The sequence below is a fragment of the Diadema setosum genome, chromosome 13 (genome assembly GCF_964275005.1).
Source record: "Diadema setosum chromosome 13, eeDiaSeto1, whole genome shotgun sequence".
NCBI lineage: Eukaryota > Metazoa > Echinodermata > Echinoidea > Diadematoida > Diadematidae > Diadema > Diadema setosum.
This window is the reverse complement of record NC_092697.1, coordinates 26708125-26731202: the sequence shown is the minus strand read 5'-3', so window position 1 is coordinate 26731202 and position 23078 is coordinate 26708125. Positions and strand designations below refer to the sequence as shown.

At 39.5% G+C, this 23078-nt stretch overlaps 2 protein-coding genes across 2 annotated transcripts in view; both read left to right on the top strand.

The window, feature by feature from the left end:
* LOC140237326 (arrestin domain-containing protein 2-like) overlaps positions 1-3235 on the top strand; it is a 31352-nt gene extending 28117 nt beyond the window's left edge. Inside the window, exons 5-7 of the mRNA XM_072317264.1 lie at positions 195-383; positions 1642-1750; positions 2610-3235. Coding sequence (XP_072173365.1) covers positions 195-383; positions 1642-1750; positions 2610-3235 — 924 coding nt within the window. The remainder of the gene's footprint in view (positions 1-194; positions 384-1641; positions 1751-2609) is intronic.
* A 14233-nt stretch (positions 3236-17468) lies between these two features.
* LOC140236817 (translation initiation factor eIF2B subunit gamma-like) overlaps positions 17469-23078 on the top strand; it is a 38253-nt gene continuing 32643 nt past the window's right edge. Inside the window, exons 1-7 of the mRNA XM_072316754.1 lie at positions 17469-17616; positions 17941-18098; positions 18542-18710; positions 19707-19815; positions 20554-20652; positions 21492-21619; positions 22433-22626. Coding sequence (XP_072172855.1) covers positions 17469-17616; positions 17941-18098; positions 18542-18710; positions 19707-19815; positions 20554-20652; positions 21492-21619; positions 22433-22626 — 1005 coding nt within the window. The remainder of the gene's footprint in view (positions 17617-17940; positions 18099-18541; positions 18711-19706; positions 19816-20553; positions 20653-21491; positions 21620-22432; positions 22627-23078) is intronic.

Sequence of the window (23078 nt, the reverse complement as noted above, 5' to 3'; positions counted from 1 at the left end):
AGTGAGTATCATAATAATGTTTGAATTGTAAATGATGCCATATAGAGAATGAATAAATCAAATCGAGTAAAATCAAACCTGTCTATCAATCTGTTTTTCTTTCTATTTATTTATTTATCTATCTATCTATCTATCTATCTATCTATCTATCTATCTATCTATCTTCATATCTTTCACTGTAATTTCGCTGGCAGAATGTGACGTTCGTTGCCGAGGTGCCGAAGCGAGTGACCAAGGCCGGCTCGTACGAGATCCTCAGCTACAGCAGTCCCTGTGTGTTGCCCGACCAAGAGTACTGCCTGCAAACTGCCCGGATGTTACAGATCCCTATAGTGCCCTCATCGATCGAGACCCGATTCATCTCCCTTCGTTACGTCATTGAGGTGAGCGCTCCACTTCCCTATGTACATAACAGATATTCTATATCACATAAAACCGATAATTACATAATCATAAAAGTTATATTACCTTATTGTTGTTATCACCATTATGACTGTTATAAATACTGATTAAACTAAAATACTGATTAAACCATACCGCTACTCATTGTTATTACTATGTTCTATTGATGCGGCCAATCTGCTGCTTCAACTATTATTTTCACATGTATGTTGTGTTTTGGCTAATCCCTGACAAGTAAACCATGGCATTTTGTTGTTGGTATTGTTTTATTGGTTATTAAGGAATGCTAGACGATTGTCAATTTTCTCTGACGCCAATTTGAGCATAAACCACAACAGACACACACAAACATGGTTATTTATGGTAAATTCTAATGCTTACTGTTTTTGGCCAGGCTCTTTCTCCCTTTCTCTTTCTTTCTTTCTTGTTTTCTTTGTTTTCTTTCTTTCTCTCTCTCTTTCTCTTCCTCTCTTTCTCTCTCTCTCTATCTATTTCTACCTACCTGTCGGTCTGTCTGTATCTGTGTATATCTATCTATCTATCGATGAATGCATAATAAAGTATGTAAACATTGTTGTATGCTATCAGCACAGTCCATTGTTGTAAAGAATGGAGCTGCCCAGCCATCAGGCAAGTTAGTATCTAAAGCCTTTGCACGCGGAAACTACGTGTGCCATCGATTCACTCTGAACGCATAGGATTACTGATTCACCTTTTTCTGAAGAGGCTTTTGTTCGTCATAAGCAACCATAGAATTTGGAGGATAACAACCTTAATTGTCAAATTGTCCCCTAGGAAGAATAAGTTGCAAATGCAACATATCGATAACCGATGAATGTGGTCGGCTAATAGATATTGCTGATTGTAATGGCTATTACACAATTACTATTATTCTTAGGACAATTGTAAATGACTGTATAATTATCTGAAGCTCAGAATACATTCAGAAATATCGATATTTGCACGTGTCGAAGTCATATCGTGGAACACTGTTAAATGACTTATATAATTTTGATTTATACTGAAATAGCGATACTTTAAAAACAAACGAACAAACAATGAGCTTCACTATGTTGTGAGGTTTACATGGATTCAAAGACTACACTTCACCATTAAATGTTGAATATAGTGTAATTCCAAATTTGAGAAATTTTTGCTTAATTTTCATTTTCACATTGAATCTTGGATTTTTTTTTCACAACTGATAATCAAATTTCTCACATCAACTCATTGCTCCAGATTTCATTGATCGTAGACGAGAAGCCGGAACTCAACATCTCCTTTCCCGTTACCATTGGCAACGTTCCTTTCAAAGACTCGCGGGGGAAAAGTAGAGAACTGAATTATGGTGAGTTTGATGAAGAAAAATTAGTGGCAGGGGACTCTTCTCTTGGTCTTTTTTTTTTCAATCTCTCTTCTTCCGTCACTTTTCTCTTTAGATATCATGGGTATGTAATTTTTGTATGTGTACACAAATGTACTAAAAACAGACACATATCATACATAGCAATACAGTATATAAGTATTTGTGTTGGTGTGTGTGTATATATATATATATGCAGAGAGAGAGAGAGAGAGAGAGAGAAAGAAAACAGGGAGAGAGAGAAAAAGAACCCTACCATGCACACCTCTGACGAACATCTACCATGATGATGATAACGACAAAGAAGATGATAATAATTATCATCATTATCAACATCGTCACCATTACAACATTAACCATGTAGTCACAATGATTTAGAACTGAAGATAGTGAAATTCAAAGGCTTTTTACCCACCATTCATCCACCTTCATAGCCACAGTCGTCCTTTGGTGTGGTCTCAATAGATTTCCATTACTCTGAGAGTAAATAACGGATGTCAGTTTTCCCGAATAAACAAAATAAGCTAGCACGTTCCGCTATCTAAACAAAATTTTGCTCCTGTTATACGTAAAAAAGGAAGGAAATACACGTGAATTTCTAACCAATTCGAATCGCAGCGTTCGACCTAAAACAAAACAATGGCAACTTGGTCACCAGGGTGTATATCTTAACTGACTTACATTCACAATGTAAATGAATGGATGAAAATGACTGAATGTCTCGATTGTCAATACCACCAAAAAATGTCCTTGTGTATTGCACTATAACATATTGTATAAGACAGAGAGATTTGGTTTATATTTTCGATTGCATTGACGTCTGTTTCTCTGGATATTATGGCAGGTCATGCATGCGTGCAGTCATGTGGTGCTAATACCGAGATCGTACACTACCGCGACGGGGAGCGCGTAGTGCAGCTGAAACATTTCACCCCACTCTACCTCACCGTCTCAGCCGCGCACGACCAGGCGGACTCACGCCACATGCTGCCGCAGCAGCCGAACGGAACCCCCGCGGTGAACCACTGTGGTGCGCCCAGCAACGGCAACGGCAACGGCACGACGGCCAACGGCTACCTGATGAGGGACGACAACCCCGTCATCTCTCACCGACAGAGCGGCAGCGCCATCTCTAATGGTTTCTCCTTCGAAAGGGCCGTCTCGCGCGACTTCGAGGCCGCCGACGACTTCGACGCCTCGGTGATCGCCAGCAAGTCAAGCGGAAGCGTCACGAAGTACAGCACACGCGCCACGACGGGCACGGGTGTGCTGAGCCGAAAACCTTCCAAGGAGGACGGATATGACGAGCATGGACAGTTTGGAATGGCGCACCCACACCAGAACGAAAACATGTTCGCCATTTCGGGACATTCTGTCGACATGAACCCAATGGACGAGATGCAGGCGTCGACGTTTTTTCAAATCGATATCGGCGACGACGGACAAATGTATGAATGTCACTATGTCTGACGTCTGGCCAGAGTATCCGGTAGATTTTTAGTAAACAAGTGGACGCTGATGTTTCTCTTTTTTCGTCAGCATTGATCTTTCTTTTTGTGTATACAATACACAGTTTATTAAGAGCAAAAGAATCTAGACCGACAGGCGGATTTGGACCATTTAGACAATGATGGCAGAGTCTGTGAGAGGACGGTTGGCGGGGAGGTGCAAGAGCTGCAGAAAACGAGTCCCGCCTAATTCAAAGCAGGCTCACATTCCCTCCAACACCCTCACAAAAACTATGATCTTCACTGAAACCTCTCCTGGAACTACAACTTGACAATTCAGAATGATAATGCTTCCCGTCTTCATCGCGCAAATGATATTTCAGTGCGCCCCCTTTTGATGAAACGAAACAAGACAAGACAGCGAAGGAAACACACTTGTCTTTACGTAGAGATCAGGCAGAAAACGGACTGTATCTGCCATAATTGCTGCCAGTAGTGCAATCGACCAGCGGTCACAGTTTTTTCTAATGAAGTGATTATCTTTTTCTTTGTGTTTTATACCTAGAGAGGTCTAATCGAGCAGACTTTTAGGTAGAGAATGATATTTGTGCAATAATGGATTAAGATACTAGAAGTTAATATCCCTATCCGGTCTATGGCATAACAATATCAAATACCCAGGCTGGTTACCCGGAAAACTTCATCTCACCTGAGGAGTTTCTGCATAAACAGTAACGCCAAAATGCCAAAGACGCCGACAGCTTTATGATAGTAGAGACGGCTTGTGAGGATTTTATTGATGTTCTTAATCATCCACATCAACATCGCAGTGCGTGAACATTACGGTGATATCGAAGATTTGCTCTCGACTACGAGTCAGAGATATCAATCAAAGCTGAGGCTTTTCTTTTCGCTGCGGAGAATGATACACATATCGACTGGTTTCGACTGGGTTTAAAGTGCCTTTGATTGACACACGCGGAGTTTTCACGCGAATGGTGGTCATTTCAGTAAACTTTGATTGTATAGCCAGTGTCAGTCGGAACACATTCGAGTCACTCATGTTTATCATCAGAGTCTATTTTGCTAGTATATTCGTCTGAGTTACATAATTTGTTTGTTATCTACTTTTGCTTTTCTAAATCGAAAAACCTTGGTGAAAATAAGCCGCGCACTGCCCTATCTGTTGTGTCTTATCAGTAGGTAACTCACTGAACATTCATGTTATTCAGATTAACTTTGCCGAAAGTACTATGATCTTTTTTGCCTTGTCGTGAAAGACTTTGTATATTTTCATAGGTGTGGTCATCTGTTGTTGCCATGTAAAGGGGGTGTATCGTTTGGTTTTCAAAATGTATTCATCGCATGCATATAGGGTCTAACCGTTGAATGATGCCGTGCGCAAGAAATGCCTGCATTCCTCTAACTTTTCGTGATTCACACTTTTTTATTTGAATGCTATACTTTTTTCCGTCAGTGTAGTGACCTTTGATCGCAGTTCAAGTTAAACTCCTTTAAGTGAACAGCACAAAAACATCGGTAACCTGGAATTCTCCAGTGTATTCTTCATTCCTTGTGTCACCTACCACCTGCTACTATATACTCTCCATTGTGTGACACGGGGGGGGGGGGGGGCTGCCCCTTAAACCCCATCTTTACTCTTGGTACATGTCTACATACATTAATGTTCACGGCATTTCCATACGCTGGTCCAGAGAGAATTATGTTAAGAACCTGCTGAGCGCAAATCACAAACCTGGAATGTGGTGTGTGGATTCAGCATCATATGTGTTTCAAATTGTGGTTTCCCAGTTACTTCCTGAAAAGTTTTGCGACGATTGCATTGACTTTTACATTGTTGACTTTTATGGAGAACAAGTTTAAAGGGGACCTCCGGATGATTTTCAGACTTTTACATTTGAACGACTATAAATCAGTTAAACTGAGTACAGAGTTTCAGAATTTATAGTGATTGGGATGAGGAATGAGAATGTTTTCAAAATGTATAACAAATTGCAATGAACAATGATGATGACATGGCAGCCTCACCATTAGAATGCATGAGTTGGGGCTCACGGAGCAGAACAAAAGAAGAAGGCATGCATAGATTCTTCACAGGTGAACTTGTTGAGCAAGTGGTATTGTAATGGAATTGCACTGCTATATTTCTGAGATATATGAGGCTCTGATGTCATCAACACTGTTCAGTGTAATTTGTTTAAGATTTTCAATTTATTTGTTTCTCTGCTCAAGAACCACAACAAATTCCACGAATCTATACATGGAGCTGTTGATTTATGTACTACATGATGTGAAATTATGAAAATCGTCCGGAATGTCCCTTTAAATGCCGCAATGGTCCTACACTTAAACTGGGAGATACACTATCTTATACGTCAGTGGTCGAATTGCAATTTCCAACAACACTCTTTTTCTAATCGGTATACATGCACATGGTTTGCTGTGTCCCTAAAACCTTGAAGCTCCATTATTGTAAAATTTTACATGTGTTGTGAAGGAGTCGTAATTCAGTGGATGCACGCTGAACGTGCAACAACAAGGTCTAGGCCTATACCGATTGATCGAGCCCTGTCATGGCACTTACCAATGTTAACAATCAAACGCTCCTCTTCAGCTAGTATCAGTGGTATATACACATATGGTATTATAGGAAGTTGACATCAACATGGTGTCGTTCAGCACATATGCGCCAGTGGTAGCCTGGGTTGAACGTTTCCAGTTTGGAAAAGGTCATTGAATATCTGCAATGTATTATCATTATGTATAATCATAATAAAGTGCCTGGGCCAGAACGTTATGAAGGAAGGAACCATCTAGTATATTAAACTTCTGTAGGGTTTCAAACAAGGGTACGTTCTTGTCATTCCGGATGGGGGTTGAAATTACGTCCCACAATACAACAAACTCGTTCAATAGAACGGAGTTGATTTACAATTTTTGAACAAAATATTATGTGCATAGTTAGATAGATGTCCGTCTGGCGCATGATTTCACAGGCAAGTTGACAGGGTGTTGTAATAACGCTAAAATGCTCCCGGGTCAATCACTCCCATTCCCCGACAATACTCCCCTATAATCCCAGTTTTGCTTTCCAATTCATTACCAAAGTATGTTCGCGTTCATAAAATATTTGTGTCCAAACAGCAATCACAGTAATGTCCTTCTAGCAGATCTCACTTGCACAGATAACATTGATTGGTAAACAGTAGGCACGATTGTGCGGTTGGATTGAAGTATATAGCGCAAATGCTGTATGCACAGTGCGCGAAGAAAACTTGCAACGACTTTGTACAGACAGTACGACACACACACACACACACACACACACACACACACACACACACACACCCACACACACACACACACACACACACACACACACACACAAATGGTGCAGGTTCGTCTTGTCTTTTTTTTTTTTGTTACTCTATTGTTCTGTAAGTTGTGAGATTAGTAGAGTGAATTCCAGGTTTGAAATGGTAACAAATTATTGACTGAATCGTGTGTCGTTATTCGGAAAAACACCACTATTGTTAATTTGAAAATTTCTAAAATTAGTCTAAATCCACTTCACCTGTTTGTGATTCTTTCATAATGGGGATGTATACCTCGAAATCTTTCTCCGTAATTGTTGTTTGACTTTGCTAGCTGACGTTTGTCCACACACACTAGAGCAATTTGATTACTCTCCTAGCATCGAACATACACACCATTGTATTTCCTCATTGGCATAGTGGTGACTGTATTCCAACAAGCACCGCTCAGCGGTACGTGTCAACATCATCTTGCACAGTCGGCCTACACATGTACAGGGTGTTACTAAAAAAAAGTAACCGAAGTTCAAAGGTCAGCTATGTCAAGAATACATGGTTTATTCTTAGTGAACTAAATGTGTACTAAGATACAAAGTGGCTCATCAGGTTTAATTAAACACCTTGCTTGCGTCACTATCGTCACGGATCACAGAGTTAGGGTCTTTCGAAGGTGAAGGGTACAAAACCTTCTTTTTCCAAGTTTTTGGTTTGTAAGGTAAGAAACCAACTTTTCTGTGACTTTTTTTTTTTGGTTTAATCGTTTGTTTTTCACTCCAAGTTTTAATGGAATGACATCCCCTCTGTTAACATTTTGCGAATGATTGTAAGTTACAATCTCTGGTAAGCACATCATTCAGCCCTTAACTTTTATGCACCAACACCTTCGACGTGTCCACCTCCCCTGTCGACACAAAGCTGTGAGCGACGCTGCATGTCTCGCACTGCTCTTCTTGTTCTAACCATTGCGAGAGCATGACAAAAAACATCAATCTCATGCCGAAGACGCGCCTGCAAGTCATTCAGATCACGTGGTGGGGATGTGTATTCTCTGCTCTTTAAGTGTCCCCAGAGGAAAAATAAAATCACAGGATGTGAAGTCAGGAGATCGTGGAGGCCTTTCCACCTCATGATTGAAGGTTATTATGCATTGGCCAAGTAGCTCTTCCAGCCTCTCATCATAGACAGCTCGAAGACGGTGAGCTGGAGCACCATCCTGTACCTATCAAAGGTGCCGGAACACTCCTCAATCCTGTCTTTCAAAGTTTTCTTCCAGCTGGGACACAATGTCCTCATTGATCAAGTCTAAGTACATTCCACCTTTCATGTTTCTGGTGAAGAAGAATGACCCAATTATTTGGCCACTTCCACACAGGCCAGCCCGCACGGTCCATGTTTGTCTGCTCATATAGTGTTTGCGTCGTAATTGAACTCTGGTGGATGTCCTGCAGCCGCATACTCCATGACATTATGGGTGTTCACTTTCCCGTCCACGGTAAGTGTGGCATCGTCGCCAACAGCAAGGTTTCGCAGGAAGGAGCCACCTTGAAAAGTTGAACCTCCTCTGGAAATCCCTCTCCAGCAGTTGATGACCCTCATGCACTTTAAGGATACATGTACCGTACAAACCAAAACTTGGAAAAAGTAGGTTTTGCACCCTTAACCTTCGAAGGACCCTAACTCTGTGACCCGTAACAATGTAGGCGCAAGCAAGGTGTCAAATTAAAGCTGATGATTTACTTCGTATTGTAGTAAACATTTCACAAGAATAAACTATGTATTCTTGACATATCTGATCTTTGAACTTCGGTTACATTTTTTTTTAAAGGAGCACACTGTATAGCAAAACAGGATCGTCCGCTAAACACCATTTGTTTCGTGCAAATAACATCATATAATCTACAAAACTTCTAGAGTTGAAGTCAAGCGTGCTTTGAATGAGTGTATGCTTGCTGTTGTTCATTTGAAACCGACTTTGGAAAAGGAATACAATTGGTTAATACTCTAATAATGATTATACATATATAACAGAAAATGATCTTTATCATTATCATTACCATTATTATCACAAATATGATTGTTATTATAATCATCATAAGCATTATTACTTTTATTACTCAGTATTATTATCATCATTATCATTGTTATTAGACACGTATGGATCTGCCATCCTTGTTGAAAGATTCAACCAAATCATACATATTGATTAGTCCCCATGGATTGGTATATAATGATGATGAATTTGAGTTGGTATATTGTTAATGTGCGACGCCTGCACGTTCCATACTGAATGTGAACATCAGTGTAAACGAATGTTTTCAAGCATGACCAGATTTGCCTTAGCCTTTATTCCAGAAAAGGACCTTTTACACCTGTGATGTCTGTATTGGAGGGCACTAAACCTTCTCTCTCAAGTGATATCACTTCGCGCCTTTAAGTACAGTCATTACCTTTCCTTTTGCTACTACTAAGCAGGCTACATGTATTACTACGACATCACTACGGTTGTTGCTCCCACAAGACCGTAGCGTCTGATCATGAAGTGCTAATTTTAATTTGTTCATTATTCATGTATATCCTCGTGAGTCAAAAATACAAAAAATTTTATTGTAACTTCATCAAATCATAATTATGCATGCCTTTATGACAGAGGTTGCTATTGACAACCAGAAAGCTTGCCCAAAGTTTGTTCGATATAGCAACAACAACTAACGCATCCTGGACTCCAGTGTTGAAGCGCATTCAATCGGAACAGGTGGACTGAACTGAACAAGCCGTCACTAGATCATCACAGACAAACTGACAGGGGAGATCATGACCATCACAGATTTGTATTCAGTAACCATGATGCCTTTTGGATAACGCCTATTACGTTCTTTGGGCCATTTTTTGTTTTGTTTTGTTTTGTTTTTGTTTTTTTCACTGTACATTCTACAGTGGTATATCAATCATGTCAATGCAGCACACTCCCGTTATAACGAACACGGTTATAACGAAATGCTCGTTACAACGAAGTAAAAATTCAAGTCAAAGGATTATCGTCTATCACGTACTCTTCTGTGCGCCTATAGCGAAATTTTGATACAACGAAAGAAAACCGCCCGTCACGAGGACTTCTTTATGACGGGAGTGCACTGTATAACGATATTAATCCTTTGTAGACAAACCTGCTGTATGAGGTTGTACTCTTTGCTGCTGACATCCGCATAGGATAGTCTCAGGAGATGATAGGCCTAAATCTTAACCCAGTGTCTTTAAACCTTGTTGGTTGTGTAAAGTCTATCCATGTATGATATAAAGTTAACACTTTCTGTTCCAGGGACTTCGGACAGTGTGTACAACACTAAATGGGTTTTCTGTGCTAATCACACTCAAAGGATCCGAAGGGTTGTGATTTCAGAATCTCGAAGAGAAGAAGCTAAGACGATCGGAAATGGATGGTAGTGACAGTCCCGGCCATGCTTGCGGTAGAAAATATTGACAAATACATCTCACCATAAGAAATACTATATTTGTTCATATGATCACACGACGTACATTGTGTTACCAACAATATCCACGGATATAATCATGATCAAATAACGTAATCATTAATAAAATAAACATTTGCTATCATAAATTAATTGTAATCATATTATAATCGATTAATATATACTAGATTATATAATTATATCATAATATTATAATAAATAAATATTTATTCAAAGATATGAATAAGTTGATATTAGCAACAATATCTAACGACATAATGATCAAATATCGCATGAGCAAAGTTACCCAATGATTATGATCAAATGGCGTATCAGTAACCATGGTAACAATACCCAACGATATTGATCAAATGGCATATCAGGAACGATATCTAACGATTTATTGTGATCAAGTGTTTTGATTGCTAAGGTAACGCACTGGTTCCCACAAGTTAGTGATATACATTGGGTAGTGTTCCGTGTTTCCTTGTGAATGGCCAAATCAAACTTTTGACAACATTCGTTTAAACTATAACGGCCCATTATACTAAAAGTCGATAGGTAGCGCCTGAGGCATTGAAGGGGGAGGTAAAATTACCAAAACAAAATATTCAGTGTCGAATTTCTGATAAAATTGCGTGCATGCCTTTGGATTGGCGGTCGAGGAGCTCGAAGAGCCCACATACGGAACGGTTACAGCTCGTTACTCCGAATGTTCGTTATTCCGAAGGCTCTTCAGTCCAAAGATTCGTTATTCCGAAGGTTCGTTATTCCGAATTTCATTTTCGGATTAACAAATCTTCGGAATAACGAACCTTCGGAATAATGCCACAAATGTTCGGATTAACGAACCCTTTTTGATTTTCGTATTAACGAACCTAGGTATAGGGAGTTTGTGTGTTTCGGATTAACGAACCTTCGGAATAAAGAACTTTCGGAATAGCGAACCTTCGTAATAATGAACAGCACCCATATGGAACTAGATCATTAGTGAATATTAAGAAGAAATTGGCAGTGTCTTGGAAGAACTTATTCTGTAGAAGTACTCGTCTACCGTGTATAGATAGGTATACAGCACATTATGCTCGGTATGTTCATTTCAGAATCGCCAACTCCATGAGGAGAATACAAGTCCGGTTATGCAACTTGTCTTGCAAGTCGCAATGATGAATCTTACACCTGCTTTCTGAAAGAGCAGTTACATGTAGTGTTACTGCAGTCACGTTGCATGAAGAGAAGGTCCTAACAAAGTCACCATTACTTGATGAGATAGGTAGGTTATATCGAGTGAGGGATTCTTGATGTATTTCTTTATTTTTTATTGCAAAGATGTTGATGTTCGTCGCACTAAGTGTCGTTTTGAATCCGTTGCTCGCTAAGTTTACAGACCACTCGTTGGAGGAAAAGGAAACCGATGCGTGATAGGTATAATCTTGCTCGACAGACTCGTGCTTCTTTGAAAAATGACGAGATCATGAAGCAATGTGTAGCAGAATATTGAGAAGTCTTTCACGATTTTTTTTTCAAGCGTAGTAAACTCAGATATTGAGGGACGGCGGTATGTAACCCTTGGTGAATTTGCTGAATTTTAAAGATGTGAAGAGTTAGTTGCCTGTCTCTGATATACAAAGGGTTTGCATAAAACATCGAGGGCTTGTGGTAAGTTTTCATGTTTGTTTGTGTTTGTTTTTTTGCCTGTGTAGTACTACGCTTCAGCACTATTTGGTTCAAGATTAAAAAAAAAAAAAAAACACCTGTTTTCTCTTCTGCGTCAAACAAGAAGTAAAAAAAAAAAAGAGAAAGAAGATCAATGTTGAAAGTTTTCAATTCAGTTTATATTACAATATGTCGGTACGTCTTTTTATTGATTTATATAGAGTAATAACGATATCTATGTGACATTTATATCCATAATAAAATTATTACAAACAGTAGAAATGTGTGCTTGCGTAGTATGTTGATGTGTATGATATACTTCATGTACTGTGATTGTCCGTGGACTGGACTGGACTGATGGACTCGCCAAATGAAGAGCAAATTTCGTTTTAAAAAAAAACACTTTAAAAAGAGCAGGCATGTACGTGCATGTTCTTGTTTGTTTATTAAAGTTCTAATGAATCAACTGGTTGACCTGAAGTCCCTGTTCGCTGTTTTTCAACAAGTGAAAATCACCAACTTTCGTTGCTCTGCTAACACTGGCAAAAGACACAGTAACAAAACAAAACATATATACACAAACACGTAAACACAAACAAACGAATAAAACATTCAGATTAAGACACGAGGCCTCGTTGTTGAGCACATAGAATATCGGGATATAATTTTGATCCTCTTTTTTTCTAAGAATTAAGAGAGGGAGCAAACAGTCTGGTCGTTAATGGCTTTAGCTTTTGATAAAGTAACTCTGTGTCCCAAAGTACCTCCGACACAGGATTTAAATGCGTTAATTATGGAAAATTGACATTGTCATCTTTGCCGACACTTTTAAAATGAAGTGGAATATGCACCTCACAAAATAAATGGATGAATATGCTCAAGTACATAATTAAATATTTTGTCAGACAGAGGGCACCCACTTTGACTAGCATGGGTCATTGATAGATCTTCTGTAAAACTAATGCTTTCCATTTCAATTCAATTCAAATGAAATTTTATTTCCAATAACGCAAGTTTTGTGTCGATACAGATTCATAGAAAACAGATCGTACAATGTATTAAAACAAAAAAGAATATGCATATGAATTCATTATTATGGAACTATTGTTTAAAAAAAGGGGCACCCACGAAAAAGATAAGCTTGAATACGCTTTGATAGAAATCTATGTATAGGACTGTTATTAAGAAGAAAGAGGAAAAGAAGAAGGACCAGGCGGAATGAGTCAGATGAATACGGAAGAGAAAGAGGTGCAGTGGCGGATCTACGGGGAAGGGTGGGTTTAACTCCCCCCCCCCCCCCCAAATTGGGCTGCAAAGTGAAATTGCGGTGTGCACAGAAAAAACAAAACAAAACAAAAAACAAAACGCCATCATGACTGTGTGCAGACCCACACAGTAGCTATGTTCCTATAGGACAGTCTCTGTCTCAGGCTCAGCCCAACGGAACAAAAATGTGAAGAACTTTTATTACATTCTTTTATTTTATCTTATTTTACTTTTTTACTTGTGAGCCGATTGAAGGAGGAAAGTGTTAGCAAAAAAAGAGAGGACTTTTTTTTTCTGCTTGTTATGACCTATTGTCATTGTGTCAACCCCCTTTCAAAAAAAAAAAAAAAAAAAATCCGCCCTGAGGTGGAGGAGAACGGGAGGAAGAAGAGCAGGAATGACATTGATCATGATACTGAATGAGAAGGGGAAAACATAATTCAAGACTCAAGAAGAAGCAGAAGAAGCAGAAAAAATGACAAAAACAGAGATCATGATGATGATTCATGGAGAATGAGAGGAAGTATCAATCGTAGAGGAGAAGAAGGAGAAGAAGAAGAAGAAGATGAAGAAGAAGCAGAAGAAGGAGAAGAAGAAAGGAAGAAGAAGAAGAAGAAGAAGGAGAAGAAGAAGAAAGGAAGAAGAAGAAAAGAAGAGAGGAGAAAAAGGAGGAAAAGGAGGACGAAGAATTACCGCTTCAATTCAGGTAGGTCTTGAGAATTATTATACGCTTCAGCTTTTCCGATCCTACGGAACGTGAATTCACTCATTGCGCTATTACTTATCACAAGAGGGCGTTACACTGGTTCGGGTTCATATCTCCAGAAATGTGCTCTGACTGAAGCAGAAGATCAAGGCATTTTACGACAGAAGTGAGCCGCCCGTACACATTTACTTACAGGTAAACGTCATTAATGATTGATAAGATAGGCTAGAAAACATGTGGGGTTTAACTTTGTGGCAAAGATAAACGTTAAGTGACCGTAGGGTGGGAAAATATCGAACTTGCACCATATTGCGTCAGCCCAGTCCCATACATTCATTTCTATGTAGTTCTGCCTTACCAGGATTACCAAGCATGAATCATATTAACTACACGCAGCCGCTGTCGCGAAGCGACAGCGGCTGCACCCCTATTCCTTCGCAGACGTTGTCATTTTTCAGTGTGGTTGTGCGACTCCTTCATGAATATCTTTATTAATCGTGGAAAACTAAAATACAAGGAATTATCGTAATCTGTGATAATCATTCAATAATTGGTATGCGATTTTTTGTTTAATTACGTCAAAAACTCACTGAAATCTGTGGCTGAAATCAGGTCTGTAAACGTCCTTATTGCTTCACTCCTCATCTGCGTGTTATTTGAATGGCATTCACTCTCGTATAATACAACGTAGAGACCTCTCCGACTACCTACGTTGTAGTATACGAGAGTGAATGCCATTCAAATAACACGCAGATGAGGAGTCAAGCAAATAAGGACGTTTACAGACCTGATTTCAGCCACAGATTTCGGTGAGTTTTTAACGTAATTAAACAAAAAATCGCATAACGATTATTGAATGATTATCATAGATTACGATAATTCCTTGTATTTTAGTTTTCCACGATTAAGAAAGATATTCATGAAGGAGTCGCACGACCACACTGAAAAATGACAACGTCTGCGAAGGAATAGAGGTGCAGCCGCTGTCGCTTCCGACAGCGGCTGTGTGTAGTTAGCATCATATGAATTATGATGCCATCATCATCGACATTGTGAAGGGTTCTACTTAAACTCTAGGGCTAATACAATGGGCTGATCAGCAGTCGAGTTGTTCAAAGCAGACTCCACATGCAGAGTTTAATATGGTACAATATTTAGAAATACTCAGAAATTAGTATAAAAATGGATGGTATAGTCAGAGTCAGTAGTATTGGTGGAGATGAGAATGAGAATTGGGCTTTTCAGTTTTTGCGAGATACCCGGTAGGTCCTACTGGTACCAAGACAGCATTTATGTCTGAAATAGTACTGAACATACCATTTAAAGAGGAATTCAAAGTTTATTTGATAAAAATCTGGTTTGGAATGACTGAAACATCCAAAAACAAAGTAAAACAAAGCGATCGTAATGCACTTGTCAATGTAATGACGCACCCCACTACCCCCGGACATGGGTGCGTCATGGTCATTTTCTGACTGACCACACGGGGTTTTTGACGGACACCACAGTCACTTTTTTGACGGACAAAACGCTGCAAGTGACGAACACCACAGTCACTTTTTTGACGGACAACACGTTGAAAGTGATGCACACCTCGGTCACTTTTTTGATGGACATCCTCGGTACATTTGACGCACCCCCGTAAATACTGAAACGATTTTTGCATACGTCTTATTCAAGCAATTTCATTTTCTTTTGGTTCGTAACCATAATTTGTAAAAGTTTCGGCAAGTTTCCCTTACCATGGCCCTGTAAGCACTGTACTGTCATTCACCGTACATCACGCTGCTGCTACGATATTCCGTACAGTACTAGTAGTATGTATTCTGTGCATGCGATCCATACATGACAATCACATGTGTGCAGATTCTATGCGCTGTGTGTGCGCGACCATTGCTAGTCCGGTGGATGCATACTGCTGCAGCGCAGGTACACACCACGCCGCGGCATTCCCGCGAGTAACTACATACAGCCCAGTCGCTGTACGTAGAGATTCGCACAGCTAACAGCGTCGCGCGTCTGCTGGTCGGGCTATCCCGCGAGCAGAAAATGGCATGCGGCAGGCAGTTTCTTCTGCTGCCGCTTCTTTTACTGTCAAAAATTTTCCTTTGTCACCACAGAACATCATTTAGACGCACATTGTATTGGAATGTAAACAAACTTTCTTCGATAGCAATGTTTGTTTGTTTGTTTGTTTGTTTGTTTGTTCATTTTCCATCTGACAAGATGGCTGGATAGCCCATATTCAGCTACGTTAAGCTGGTCTTCCATGGGGTCCAGTTGGATGTGAGGTGAGACCGCTTCACCGGGTTAAACACCCTGCTCTTTGCGATGAATGAATGAAGCGGGATCTTTTACATGCATGAGTTGTTGCTCTCTCATACACGGGACCTCCATTTTATGTCCTATCGGAGGGACAGAGTGTTTTGCCTCTTGCTAGAGGGGACGGTATGTTTACACACAACATTGCTCAGTCCAGACTCGGGTTCGAACCCGGGCCGCGTGATCGTGAGGCAGACGCGCTACCAACTGAGCCAACTCACCGCAATGTGTGTTGGTGTTGCATCGCACGCAATATGCAATAGGCACTAAGTGTTCAACAGTAAGGTAGAACTAAGTTGTTTTCACATCGCTGAACAGTCCCTGGTTTGAGATTGAGTATGCATGATTTCATGGGTTTGTTGGAGGGAAAATGTAAGGAGAAAGGGTGACTTTTAAATTATTTGCTTGCCAGATTCTGGCAAGCATTTTTCCCTCTTATTCCAAAACGCTTCCCGACTTTGATTTTCACTTGCCGCGGGAAAGCGCTCACTGTAATTTCACTCGCGGTACGTGTATCCGGTACTGGTAGCGTGCAAAAATGCGTGCAGTTTTCCATAGCCAAGTGATGTACCATGACGCACCCCTCAGTTCAAAATAATGCGTGTTATTTTCCATAGCCAAGTGACGTACCATGACGCACCCCTCGGTCAAAATTTTGACCGACAATGATGGGATTTTGACGCACCCCTCGGTCAAAAATTTGACGGACAAAGCTGGCAAAATGACGAACACCTGGGTCACAAATTTAACAGACCAAACGAGGAAATGACGCACCCATGTCCGGGGGTAGTGGGGTGAGTCATTACATTGACAAGTGCATAATAGAATGTGGGTCCCACACTTTATTAGAATCACTCTGTTTTGGATATCTCAGCCATTTCAAAACCAATTTCAATCAAATAAACATTGAATTCCTCATGGAATTACATGCTCTTTCATATTCTATAAGAGGTTACTCATTATCTCACAAAAAAATGTTATAAAACTGAAATTAGCTCTCAACCAAAACTGTATACAACCCCATTAAAGTTACTCATCATTTCAATAATCGTTAAACTATAGGCCCTGTCATGTCTTCCTGGACTGTCTTGGTAGGTGTCTTGTTCTGACAAGGGAGATAAGAACCCCCACCTCCCTGTTCTTACTCATTGAATCTGAAACTGTATTTTTCACTATTTGAGATGTATGACAGCATTTATTTGGCAATTAATTCAGTCCTTTCTTTCTATTATTTCACCACAAAGCAGAGGCTGAAACGAGAATACATCCTCTCTTTCGTGTTTCAGTGCTAGTGCTCTTGTCTTAAATAGTGCCTTATTATTCAGTAGATATATTTTGGGATTCATTAGTACTTTTTGTCTAAAGACATACTTGTTCAGCTGATTGACAAATTGCCATACATTGACATGAAGACGTTCATGTTGTTTGTATCTGCAATTCAGTGACATTAATTTTGTAGTCTCTCAATTTTTCACATGACCACCATTTTCACCAGATTTTAAGATGGAGTTCCAGGCGGTCATCATGGCTGCAGGCCGTGGCTCTCGGATGACGGACCTGTCCAACAACATCCCCAAGGCCCTGCTCCCGATCGGAAACCATCCCATGATATGGTACCCCATCATGATGCTGGAGCGGGCAGGATTTGAACGTAAGGAGGGGTCTTGAGCGTCTGCTGCTGCAATTTTTATCAAGTATGAAACAAAGACTGAGTGTACATCGAGGAAATTTAATGAACAGATTTTTTTGAGCAAACCGAACAAATGCTCTCAAAGCAGCTAGCAAGGATGGTTGTGTGACCAACTGTGTGAAATGTTAGTTGTGGATAGAATAGAAGTGAATCTCTCTTTCTTTTAGCTTTGGCATCCTTTATTATGAATGATGGTAGCAGCACAAACTGGCCATTTAACAGATTTCTTAGAGTGGCGTGTTGTCATAAATGTTCTTCTTTTTCTTTTCTCCTCTGTTTAACCAGGAGCTATTATCGTCACACTCGATTCAGTCGGAAAGGACCTGAGGCAGAAACTGAAGTCCTGCGGGGAGATCAAACTGGAGCTGGACGTCGTCACCATCCCAAGCGACGAGGACTGGGGCACGGCGGACTCTCTGAGGCACATCAGGGACAAGATCAAGGTGTGTCTCCCATGCCTGTGCTGGTCATATATGCACAGCAAATTCACACCCAAATTCTTGTCATTTCCTTTACAGGGGGAGGGGCAATATGGAGTATTAACCCATTGAGGACGGTTTGATTTTGCTGCAAGAGGCATTTCCCATAGACACTTGCCTGAGTGTACTCGAGACTTCGTCCTCAGCGGATTAAAATGTATCCTTCATTTTCAAAGGGAAAGACAATGCTAAAAGAAATATGGCCAGTAATTTCTTAATATAAGAAACAAACTTCCCACTCGGTTCAAAGTTCTAGATAGATTAAACAAGGAAAATTTAGACAATTTAACTATTTTATTTGTCATATTTGTGGGCTAATACCAATTTTTTTTTCTTGATTTTTTTTTTCCATCCAAGTGTTCAAGAGCTCAACGCCTTTTTATCTTACATTTGTCATTATGTCACAGACTGATGTCCTGGTGGTCAGTAGTGATCTCATCACCGATGTAAAACTCCACCTCTTAGCCGATGTCCACAGGAAGTATGATGCGACCATCACTGCCCTTCTCCACACACAAGCTGACCAGGGCCTGGAAGGTGTGACTGTTCCAGGCACAAAGTCCAAGAGAAAGTCAGGTGAGTCCTGTCCACATCTTTCAGAGAAGGATTGATGAAATAAGAACGAAGATGTCTGGCTATAAGCCGTGTCAAATTTGGAGAGTAAGACTACCTGAAGCTGTGAGAAGTGGAAGAATATTTGAAATTTCATGCTAGCCACAACCCCAGAAGTGGTTCCATGACTTTTGCTTCTGCAACAATTGTTCCCATTAAATATCTGCTCACTAAGCCAAACATGTAGATTCTTTTACCTACAAACCTAAACCTAATCCTAATCCTCACATCAAACTAGACCAAAAACCCTATCACAACCCTAACCCTAAGTCCTTCAAGAAAATAAGACAGGAGCAAATGCCGTGTCACCTCAGAAGTACATATATCATGATATTTCCTAGATTTACTAGTATATCTTGCTCTCCCAGGGAAAGGGCTAGCTTCAAGTAACTGTGTAGAAGTGTCTTTTCAGTTTATATAAGTGTGAGTGTCTGCCATTTTTTTTAGGGATATGATGAAATCATGCAACCAGAAATTGAATGCCAGAATTTTTCTTCGTTACCACTATGACATATATTTGTGGAGAAGGACCTTTTTATTGAGGTCAGAAAGAGCATTCATGGAGAGTACTATGCAAAATGTGAGAAAGAAATGAGGTCTTTGTTACAATACCAAAGTAAGACAGTAAGGATCATGCAATTTGTCAACATGATGATTTGATGGGTGTCATACTACCCAATAAGAGTATTGATTTTTAGCACTCTCACTAATCCACAATAACACTGAGTCACTACTATCATGGTAATTTGGCACCAATGTGTGTGCATGGCTGTTGTTTTGCTGCCATGTATTTGTATGTCTGTGCCAGCTAGCTGAAACTCTGTCTGTTGCACAACGTCATTTTTGCTTAAGTTTTTGTTTGTTTGTTTGTTTTTTCTTCAGGTTGTAATTATATGACATGAATTAGAGTGAATGAAACATAATTTCTTTTTGTAATGTTCTTCAATTCATGCATCACAGATCAGAGAGATATCATAGGTCTAGATGAGAATGGTCAGAGGTTGTTACTGATGACTGCAGAGGCTGACGTGGAGGTGGATCTTGGCTTAAAAATGTCATTACTGAGAAAGTGAGTGCCAGAAGAGTAGATCTTGCCAATTCCATCCTCCAGACGAATTCCATGGAAATGTATCCCACTGGACATGCCTTTCAAACTCTTCATATTCTCTAATAATTACACCTGCGATTCCATCAAGCATCAGCCGTATTATAACTTGTCATCAAAACGCTGTGGGTCTTAAAATACAGATGTTACTTTTGTCAATGAAATATGTATCTTTTGTTGTTGTCGTAAGTGAACACTGTCTTCTTGGGTGTAAATCCTGAATCACTGATTGAATTAGAACCTTTGTGGGAAGTCAAGATGAAGTAAAGTGCTTAAAACAAAAGACCTACTAGTATGTGATTGGAGAAACATAAAATCTCATTGTTAGGTGTATCCGTCATCTGCTCTCAGTGCAAGAATGTAAACATAAGAATATTTTGTTGTGCTGAAATTTTAAAATATTGTGCTCAACTTAATCAAGTAGCCTGAATATGAAAGACAAATGTGGGAGATATCAAAGCAATGTGTAGAAATACTCTCATCCACAAATATGTAAACACGTGAAGTTCATTAAAATCAACCCAGGAAGAAAAAATGATTCTGCAAAGGTTTTTACTTTTACAATAGTTGATATTTCATGCTTAAATAATGAATTCACATCTGATTAATAAAGTGTATCAGATGAAGCTGTTCAATTGCTGTTACCATGATGTGTTGTTTTCTGATGAAAGACTGTGTCCCTCATCTCGTTTTTTCCTGCAGGTTTCCTTGTATTCAGTTTCAAACAAAACTACTTGATGCACACATGTATCTGCTGAAAAAGTGGGTTGTGGATTTCCTGGCTGACACAAAGCTTGGAAGGTAAGAGTGCAGAAAGTTGCAGTCAGCAAAATCAGGCTGCTCTATTTTTGTATCTTAGCAGCTGCAATTATATGTCCTGCTTGAGGGCAGTGTCCAATTAATGAGACAACACTTCACCATGATGAATTTAAGCTGTGTAATGCAAACTTGAATAACTTTTCCTGAAAATTAGAATAAACACACACACATACACACACCCAATATTCACAAATACAAAAACACTGACACGAACAATATGTAACATGATTAAAGTTTGAGATTGGATTATATTTGAAATGTAAAATTTGAGAAAAAAGCATCAGTGCATTCTCTGTATTGTAAAATCATTGGAATTTTTATCAATTTCAAAGACTGGGTCCAAACATCTCCAACAAATGTGTGCTACATTTTATTTTCTGGTGTGGCAATAATGGACAGAATGAAGCAACTCATTCTTTGGTGTTATTTGCTGTTCAATTCTTTGTGTGCCACGATCACATGCCCGACATTACTTACATTCAGACAGTGATCCTTAACTTTGAGGAAAAGTTAGTTAAATAGTTAAGTATGGGGCGCCAAGTGTCGCATGGTCTCCTTCGTCACACAATCAGTCATTTCGTCAAAAAATGACAGTTCATGACAAAATTGTTTTTTCTTTGACAAGAACATCAATTTCATCAACAGATCACTGTAATGAAAGAATTTCCCACACTTCCCCTCCCATAATACAGGAGATACGATTCCAAATATTTCACTGTGCATTTATTCAATATACAGCAGAAAGAAATGATATCAAACAAAGGTAGTTTTGCCTTTTCCTAAAATAAAATATTTGTGCGTGTGTTTGTGTTTTATAATAGGAATCTTACAACACTGAAAGGAGAGGTGCTCCCATATTTGGTCAAGAAGCAGTTCTCAAGGAATTCATCCCGTAAAGGAGATGACAAGGACACACCCATAGGGGAAGTTAAACCAAGCTCCCAACCAGGTAAGGCTATAAGATCATTTAGAGGAGCCTTACAATACAAGCTCTGCTTCAACCAAGCCTACCTCGTCTTTCTTTCCTCTCAAACTCTACTCTGCCACATTCTTGTTTATTTTTTTTTTCTAATTTCTGTACTATGTGTTGATTTCTTTTGCAAGAATAGGTGTATTCTTTGTTGATATATCTTGAAGAGAGACAAATAAATGAACTTGAACTTGAACTTGAACTAGGTGTGCGACAACAAATTCAATCTATCCTATTATCTGTCCAAAGATTAGAAAGTTTATACCTTCTGAATGTGGCAAATGAACGAAGTTAATTTTTTCTTGAGAAACAGGGTTAACATTTATGTATTTGACTTAAATGTTTCATTAAGTAGGGTTAAAAAGAAATTATCTCTCATTCTTGCCCTCTTTTGGCCTTATAATATTTCTTATATCTGTCATAGAACTATCCAAGACTCCTAAATTGCCATATTGTAACTGATTCTTAACCTGTTGAGGACAGGCTGTTTTTGCGTCTGCACGCATTTCCCATAGACATTTGCCCGAGTATACTCAGGACTAGTCTTTAGCGTCTTAAAGGTGATATTTCTATCTCAACATGGCAATTTTTATTTGTGGTATCTTGCAAAATTGATGAGATTAGCATGTTCCATGCACATTTGTTTTTTTCTGATATATATTATGTGGCGCAAAAATCAAAGATTGTTTATTAAATGATGACAAGATTGTAATTTCTGCAGCTAACTTTCCCCGGGGGCATAATGACTTAAAGTTTAGCAGTGTCTTGTGATTTCTTTCTTCACCTGCACAGAACTCTCCAGCTACCTCCCCACCAATGAGCTGGACATGAAGGTCTTGGAGATGTCGCCGTGGAACGCTCACAGGGGTGAGATGTCCAAGGTCTACCAGAAGGGTGACCACCTCCGCTGCTTCACCTACATCACCTCGGGAGGCATGTGCCTGCGGGCCAACAATGTTGCTGCATACTGCGAGGCGAATCGCCAGGTAGGACTCAGTTATGATTCTATGAAATTCATTATATTAACTGGTCAACATAAATACTGGCTGGTGATTGGTCATTATGCAATCTCTGACTAATGCAGCTACTTGTAGGATCAAAATCATTATATTGCAAACAGAGAAATCAGCGTATCAGGAGATATAATTCAAGAATTTTACTGGCTGCCGATGGGGCTAGAATGAAGTGATGTGTATTTATGTGGACCATATAGTATAACATACTGTATATTGCCTTGTCTATCATTGTGATATAAAACTTAATAGTTTTTTTGTCTGTTACATTTTCCCCTCCTAACTATATTTTTCTTCAATGCTGCATGCTGTGGTAAAATATAACTGCTGCGGAGACATCAATTCATATATTACATCTCTGAAAATGCAATGTAATATCTATGTGCAATTTCATGCATTTGGTTTGTCATGGAGGATATATGTAT